The 8,566-nt window shown below is 32.9% G+C and overlaps 1 protein-coding gene across 1 annotated transcript; it reads left to right on the top strand.

Moving 5' to 3' along the window:
• The first annotated feature begins 1,682 nt into the window (after positions 1-1,682).
• Positions 1,683-8,368, top strand: LOC120257378 (cytochrome P450 90B1-like). Its single transcript, XM_039264852.1, has 8 exons — positions 1,683-2,016; positions 2,116-2,440; positions 6,632-6,784; positions 6,884-7,135; positions 7,234-7,329; positions 7,585-7,663; positions 7,748-7,854; positions 7,945-8,368. Exons 1-8 carry the CDS (start codon positions 1,799-1,801, stop codon positions 8,176-8,178), a joined length of 1,464 nt encoding a protein of 487 aa, XP_039120786.1. The 5' UTR covers positions 1,683-1,798; the 3' UTR covers positions 8,179-8,368.
• The last annotated feature ends 198 nt before the right edge of the window (positions 8,369-8,566 follow it).

The raw sequence follows: 8,566 nt of genomic DNA on the forward strand, positions 1-8,566 counted from the left end.
TTCTTTTATTATTATTATTATTATATAAAATAATAAATAAAATTAAGATTTTATATTTTAAAAATATTGCATGATTGCTTTATTAAAAAAATGTTTTATTAAAAAAATTTAAATATTGTCTATCGATATGGAGAATAATGAGTATAGGTCTCAAACTCTCAAAGCAGAATGCTTCGATGCTCATTAATAGGTTAATTTTTTTTGAATAATTATTTAACTTTGATTAAATATCATTTTAATTTATCTAAAAATCCTCACTAAAATTATTAATCATCTCAATTATAAGTCATCTAATAAATTAGCATCTTCATTAGTTGATGTGAAGAACTCCATCAATAAACTGATTAGGTTTTTTTTAATTTTCACATTAATTAATGAAGATACTAATCCATTAGTTGATCTACCGATAAAATTATTATTAATTTTAATGAATATTTTGAAACAAATCAAAATTTTTAATCAAAATCAAATGATTTATTAAAAAATAACCCTCATTAATATAAGCGTAATTTTTATATTTAAATTTTTTTAAATATGATAAGAACGTTAAAAAAAAAGTTAAAATATCATAGTGATTGATGCGGCGGAACAGTGACAGTGAATTATGAAATAGTCATTTTCGTCCTTCTTTATTATTATTATTATTATTATTTTATGCTATATTTAACCACGTGTGTATTTGTAGCGGACATCCCGGTACAATTTCAAAATAATAAAAGTCCTTTTCGCTCTTTTTGCGTGATACCCCACGGCATTTTTAAAAATTAATCATCAGCATAACCCACCTTAATTTTTGCCCTTTTTGGCATTCAGCCCCCATAAATTCCCATATTATTAAAAACTCCCTTCCCTTGTCTTTATCCTCCACATTTAATTAATCAACTCATGTTATTTTTTTTATTTAATTATTTCTGCATTTTTTTTGTCCACAACCCCCAAACATTATAAAAATATTTTAAAAGTTTCTTTTATATTATTTTACATGCAACCCCATAAATTCTGAAAATTTTAAAAACTCCTTTCACTCTTTTCCTACGTTTTTCCATTCTGCCTCATGCATTAGAAATAATTAGAGGAAAACCCTCCTCTTGCAGGCATTAATATTACAAACACCAACTACGTATGTCCGCCCTAAATATTACCATCTCAAAAAAATAATTAATATTATTATTTTTATATAAACTATTTAATTATTATTTATTATTGTCCATAAAATATAATAACCAGCATATCTAAATTTAAAATTTAGGGACTTACCTAGTGAGCATACCCTTATATATAGATAATAAGTATTCTAGATGTCTGCAAGTAAGGACAGTAACTATATAAGAGAGACAGAGAGAAAACAATGAGTAAATGTGCTGTATTTTGTTTTTTTTTCTGTAAATTAAGTATAAATAAAAATCAATAATTCTGATTTATTGAACCCAGACTTTTCACTATTTTACTGATCATAATTCATAAGCAAAGTATAATTCTTTATTTAAACAATAACCGAACTTCGATCCAACGTTGGAAAATCAATATTCGTAGAGATGAAATCTACGAACATTCATCGTGCCCACACAAGCACATATATAATTTCTCCATCTTTAATAAATATTTAATTATGTAAGTCCCATATTCCAAATCTATCCTCCAAACATTCTAAAAATACAAAAAAGTCCTTCCCTTCCTTTCATCATCTTTTTATCACCTTTGTGTCCTCTGTCCTCATTATCACCATCCTTCTTCTCCTTCACCAACTCACTCTACACAAAGAGAAGAAGAAGAAGAAGAAGAAGAAGAAGAAGGAAAGATGGTGCCTTTAGCCATCATCTTCTTGCTATTCCCAACCCTCCTAATCATCCTTGGAATGCTCCTGAGCTTAAGAAACGGAGGCAATGAAACCTCAAAGAGAGGCCTCAACATCCCACCAGGAAGCATGGGCTGGCCATTCCTCGGAGAAACCATCGCTTTCCGCAAACTCCATCCCAGCACTACTCTCGGCCAATACATGGAACACCGAGTCCAAAGGCACACACACACACACATACACAAAAAAAAAAATATATTTTTTTTCTTGTAACTTTTCTTTGGGGCATTTCATCGAACACTTGAGCTGCATGTGTGCAGGTACGGCAAGATCTACAAATCGAACTTGTTTGGGTCACCGACGGTGGTGTCGGCGGATGCAGAGCTGAACAGGTTCGTGTTGATGAACGATGGGAAGCTGTTTGAGCCGAGTTGGCCGAAGAGTGTGGAGGATATACTGGGGAAAACGTCGATGCTTGTGGTAACGGGGGAGATGCACAGGTATATGAAGTCATTGTCTGTGAATTTCATGGGAATAGCAAGGCTTAGAAACCATTTCCTTGGTGACTCGGAGAAGTATATCTTGGAGAACCTTGCTTTGTGGAAAGAAGGTGTTTCTTTCCCTGCAAAAGAAGAAGCTTGCAAGGTTAGCACATAGCACACACACATTTCTCTTTCAAATTTGGGATTTTTATTTTTAATGATTTGAGTAAATTTGGGTGGAATAAATGTTTTTTAATTTTAGTGGTGTAGGTATAAGAAGTACCAAGTATTTTTTTTAAAATTTTTTTTGTTAATATAAAAAATAAAAAAAATTATTAATTCAAGAAGGGAGTTTTGGGCCAATCACTCCTAGATGTCACCCAATGTGAGTGCTCAAATGTTCAATTTTTTTTATTTTATAAAAAATTAGTTGGAAGGTGTCTATCATTGTAGATCTCAAGTATCTTGGCCAGATTTATTTAGAATAGACTGGTTTAGAGTTCTTGCAATTTTAATTAAAATCAGTTAATAATAATAACGAATGACTAAGTGGTCTAGTGGTAACCGAATTTCTATTGAAACTCTTTATAAGTGGTAAAAGTTTGAATCATGGATGAGAGCACATTTTTAAGAGTGTATGTATTGGTAGGGTTGTAAACGAGCCGAGCTTTGCTTTGTTCAAACTAGGCTCGTTACTATTTAGTCGAGTTCGAGCTCGAGCTGAGCTTTCTTCGAGCTTCATTTTTCATATTCAAGCTTGGCTTGTTACTATTTTAACCTAGCTTGAGCTCTAATTGAGCTTATTTCGAACTTCATGCTCGAGCTCAACTTGTTAAGAAAATTTGAAACTTTTAGTTTGTTAGGTTGATTAAGGCTTGACTATTTTTTTATATTCTATTTTTTTATTTAGTAAATTATCATTTAAAGCTTATTTAATGAATCATTATCAAGTGTGACTCAATTCGATTTGAGTTTAAGAATCATTTTAGTAAAAGAATAATTTAAGCTTGTTTATGGAATCATTAAGCTTTGAATTCTAGTTTGTTAAAATCTTCATTAAATAAGTTAACAAATAATTATATTAATGATTGTTACAAATAAAATTGTAAATGATACTATAAACGAGCTTTTAATTATACAATGAATGAGTTATTCACAAGATTTAATGAGCCGAACTTGGTAATGTTCAAGCTTGGCTTGTTTATTTTACGAGCTCAATTAGCTTAATGAACTAGCTGACCCGAGTTTTTAACGAGCTGAGCCTTTGAATAGTAGTTTAGAGTCCTATATGTGACTCAAATTGACAATAACGACAGTCACATATATATAAACGAGCTCGCAGCGAGCTTGTTCATGAGCTGTGTTCACGAGCTAAAACGAGCCGAGCTTTCAGCTGCTCAAGCTTGGCTCGTTTATTAATCGAACTTGAAAATGATGTTCAAGCTTGGCTCGTTTACAATATGAGTTGAACATGAATGAGCCCTTATCAAGCCGAACACCGAGCCGCTCATGAACGGCTCGGCTCAAATACACCCCTAGGTATTGGTTGTGTACAGGTAGTTCCAGCGCCTATGTGTGTACTGGCCTCACCCCTACTTGTTTCGCTGGTGCATATTCATGTCTCTCTTAGGCCGCTCATTTTCACAAAAGATAAATAATAATAATAATTATATGAAGAAGAAGAAGAAGGGTAGCTAATTGTAGTGCTTTAGATTGATTATTATAAATATTTTTACAGGTTGGTATGATAAATAAAAAAATTAAATTAAATTAATTCGACTTTACATGTTGAATGACACGACACTTTTAACACCTTTGTGAACTTGATTTCTACAAGTCAATTAAAAAGTTAAATTGGTTTAGATCTGAACTTATTTATGCAATTTAATTAAAATCGGTTAATAATAATAACGAATGACTAAGTGGTCTAGTGGTAACCGAATTTCTATTGAAACTCTTTATAAGTGGTAAAAGTTTGAATCATGGATGAGAGCACATTTTTAAGAGTGTATGTATTGGTAGGGTTGTAAACGAGCCGAGCTTTGCTTTGTTCAAACTAGGCTCGTTACTATTTAGTCGAGTTCGAGCTCGAGCTGAGCTTTCTTCGAGCTTCATTTTTCATGTTCAAGCTTGGCTTGTTACTATTTTAACCTAGCTTGAGCTCTAATTGAGCTTATTTCGAACTTCATGCTCGAGCTCAACTTGTTAAGAAAATTTGAAACTTTTAGTTTGTTAGGTTGATTAAGGCTTGACTATTTTTTTATATTCTATTTTTTTATTTAGTAAATTATCATTTAAAGCTTATTTAATGAATCATTATCAAGTGTGACTCAATTCGATTTGAGTTTGAGAATCATTTTAGTAAGAATAATTTAAGCTTGTTTATGGAATCATTAAGCTTTGAGTTCTAGTTTGTTAAAATCTTCATTAAATAAGTTAACAAATAATTATATTAATGATTGTTACAAATAAAATTGTAAATGATACTATAAACGAGCTTTTAATTATACAATGAATGAGTTATTCACAAGATTTAATGAGCCGAATTTGGTAATGTTTAAGCTTGGCTTGTTTATCTTACGAGCTCAATTAGCTTAATGAACTAGCTGACCCGAGCTTTTAACGAGCTGAGCCTTTGAATAGTAGTTTAGAGCCCTATATGTGTGACTCAAATTGACAATAACGACAGTCACATATATATATAAATGAGCTCACAGCGAGCTTGTTCATGAGCTGTGTTCACGAGCTAAAACGAGCCGAGCTTTCAGCTGCTCAAGCTTGGCTCGTTTATTAATCGAACTTAAATGATGTTCAAGCTTGGCTCGTTTACAATATGAGTTGAACATAAATGAGCCCTTATCAAGCCGAACACCGAGCCGCTCATGAACGGCTCGGCTCAAATACACCCCTAGGTATTGGTTGTGTCATGCGTAGTTCAGGTGCCATGTGTGTCTTGGCCCTCACTCCTACTTGTTTCGCTGGTGCATATTCATGTCTCTCTTAGGCCGCTCATCTTCACAAAAGATAAATAATAATAATAATTATATGAAGAAGAAGAAGGGTAGCTAATTGTAGTGCTTTAGATTGATTATTATAAATATTTTTACAGGTTGGTATGATAAATAAAAAAATTAAATTAAATTAATTCGACTTTACATGTTGAATGACACGACACTTTTAACACCTTTGTGAACTTGATTTCTACAAGTCAATTAAAAAGTTAAATTGGTTTAGATCTGAACTTATTTATGCCCCCTTCTCAAGATCTTGATAGAAAAAAATTATGTTTATTGCATTAAAGTACTTTATAAAATTTTTATATTCAATATAATATTAAATATAAAAAAAGAAGCACACACTATTTTATACAAATACAAAAGGACCTTGCTTTACATGGCAAAGAAGAAACATGCAAGAATAGAACTCTCTTAACATCCACACAATATTCAAATGAACAATCTTGTTAGTGTTTGTTTGTGTGTTGGAATAGACTTCATGCTTAACAGATGAATATGTAATTCATTAAGTGTATGCTCAGCAAATGGACATTCCTTTGGATAAGGAATAGCTAGCTATAAGAACAAATATCATGTTAATATTCTTCATTTTTTTCTTAAAAAAAAAAGGTATGCTAGTCTTACACGGAGCAATAATCTAAACTTTATTCAAATTTTGAGCAAGAGAATGGTTTCATAGGTTATTTAAAAAATTTGTTAGGCCAACTATGTTATAGTTGTTGAAATGTTGGGTACTTAAAACAACGTATTTAGGATGGACGTGATTTAAATGAGAATGTTGAGAAAGATCCCAAGCATTACTACAAAATATCAATCAACGAATGAATTTATATAAAACAGATTGGGAGTAATATTCATGACTCATAAGTTAAAAGAGAATGAATTAAGATTCTTGACACCTCTATATTCCCCCATAAGAAAGCCAGCGTCACTATAAGTGAAAGGTCATAGAAGAAAGAGTTAGACTTAGAAGTGTTCAGTTGAAACTTTATATAATAATATATTTGTGTTTGAATTGTATAGTTTTTTTGGCTCTTGATAGAGCGACGTGGGAAAAAAGAATGTAGTTGATCTCAAATAATTGGGACCAACTGTTTGTTGTTATTGTTATAAAGTACATAAAATATGCATGCACACAAATATGCCAAGTGATGTTATAAAGTACATAAAATATGCATGCATACAAATATGCCAAGTGATGTTTTGACGTAACACTAGTTTTATTTTGTAACATGTTCTTAGTGAAGGAATGTGCATGATCTGTGTGAAAAATAGAAAGCTTTTAAAATAGAGGAATTGAACTAAGCACAAGCTCTAAATGCTTAAGAAATTTGCAGATCACCTTCAATTTAATGGTGAAGAACATACTGAGCATGAATCCTGGAGAGCCGGAGACCGAGAGATTGCGCATGCTCTACATGTCCTTCATGAAGGGAGTCATTGCTATTCCTCTCAATCTCCCCGGAACTGCATACAGGAAAGCAATTCAGGTATATAAAATTCATGATGCATGATATTTTCAACAAATAGATTTATGGATATGTGTAACTAAATTTTTTTCATTGTGTTTTGTAATGGCGGGAGTGAAGTCTAGAGCGACGATTTTGAAAGCCATTGAGTGTTTGATGGAGGACAGAATAGCGAAGAAGAAAGCCGGGACCGATGAGATTGGAGAAGCCGATCTTCTTGGCTTCGTTCTTGAGCAGTCAAACTTAGATGCCGGACAATTCGGGGACTTGCTTTTGGGTTTGCTCTTTGGTGGTCATGAAACTTCCTCCACTGCCATCACTTTAGCTGTCTACTTCCTTGAACAATGTCCTAAAGCTGTGCAGCAGTTGAGGGTCAGTGTTTTTTGATTTGCTGCTTTTCTCTGCATTGTCTGAGAGATTGGTTTAATCTGAGATTTGATTGTTGGTGGTTATTATTATTATTTTTGTAGGAAGAGCATTTGAACTTGGTGAGGAAGAAGAAACACAGAGGAGAATCCAGTGCACTCACTTGGGAAGACTACAAATCCATGGATTTCGCACAGTGTGTAAGTTTTTTCTTTCGCTTAGGTTTTCTTCTGCTTGTTTACTTCTGTATATGAGCCATACATAACAGTTTGGAAACATAATATTCATAAAATCTGAAAATACTTAATCAAGTATAATATAATGGTGATAGTTGAAAAAGAAAAGAAGTAAACCATAGAGACTATATATGTTGAACATTTTGATGAAGAATAGTTTTTGTTTTTTAAATCAATAAATTGTGATAACATATAGAACATTTGATTGAATGAATGAAGGTGGTGAGTGAGACACTGAGGCTAGGGAATATCATCAAGTTTGTGCACAGGAAGGCTGTCACTGATGTTCAATTTAAAGGTAAAAACATTTGTCAGTATGAACAATACCAATTGTCGATTGCAACTCTTTTTATGCTTACTTAATTTCAAATAAATTGTGAAGGATACGACATACCGAAGGGCTGGAGTGTGATCCCGGTCTTTGCTGCCGCGCATTTGGATCCTACTGTTTACGAGAATCCTCAAAAGTTTGATCCTTGGAGATGGCAAGTAAGTCATCATTAGCATTGTTCGCAGATTGTCGTAAATTTGAGAGTATTAAGCATTGTTATTAACTTAGCTTGCTTTTTTTTTTCATAGACAATCTCCTCGAGCACTGCTAGGATCGACAATTACATGCCATTCGGTCAGGGCCTGCGCAATTGCGCCGGTCTTGAGCTCGCGAAGATGGAGATTGCCTTGTTCCTTCACCACCTCGTCCTTAACTTCGATTGGGAGCTCGCCGAACCCGATCACCCCCTCGCCTATGCTTTCCCGGAGTTCGACAAGGGTCTTCCTATCAAAGTTCGCAAGCTATCCATCCTAGAAGAATAATAATGCATCAAATATAAAATGTTTGTTCTGGTGTACTTGTTGATGAGCTGAATATTATGTTTGATATCATGCTAGCTATAGAACTAGCAAGTATGTTATTGTGGGCATGACATGAAGTATCAGCATATGTCTAAACAAGCCAAACCTGGAAACAAGCATTTCATCTCTAGCTGTTGTCTTGGTTTTTTTATTTGAGTGTTATTAATAATCCATATGTTAATTTAAATAATATGAATTTGAATATATAAATCTAAGTTACTTATTTTGGTAGTATAAGTTTTCAGGTTGTTAAGACTTTTTAGATTAAATAAGATATTAATGTATGTATATGTTTTATGTTGGTTAGGCCAAGCCAATTCGTTATATTAAGTCATAATTTTACATGCTT

This window comes from Dioscorea cayenensis, unplaced genomic scaffold, assembly GCF_009730915.1.
Source record: "Dioscorea cayenensis subsp. rotundata cultivar TDr96_F1 unplaced genomic scaffold, TDr96_F1_v2_PseudoChromosome.rev07_lg8_w22 25.fasta BLBR01002065.1, whole genome shotgun sequence".
Classification (NCBI taxonomy): Eukaryota; Viridiplantae; Streptophyta; class Magnoliopsida; order Dioscoreales; family Dioscoreaceae; genus Dioscorea; species Dioscorea cayenensis.

What these genes read in the sequence shown, in the direction of transcription:
- LOC120257378 (XM_039264852.1), top strand. Translation starts at nt 1,799, where the DNA reads ATGGTGCCTTTAGCCATCATCTTCTTGCTATTCCCAACCCTCCTAATC. An exon ending in CAAAAGAAGAAGCTTGCAAG is followed by an intron (nt 2,441 to 6,631) that starts GTTAGCACATAG and finishes AGAAATTTGCAG; the next exon opens with ATCACCTTCAATTTAATGGT. An exon ending in AAGCTGTGCAGCAGTTGAGG is followed by an intron (nt 7,136 to 7,233) that starts GTCAGTGTTTTT and finishes TTATTTTTGTAG; the next exon opens with GAAGAGCATTTGAACTTGGT.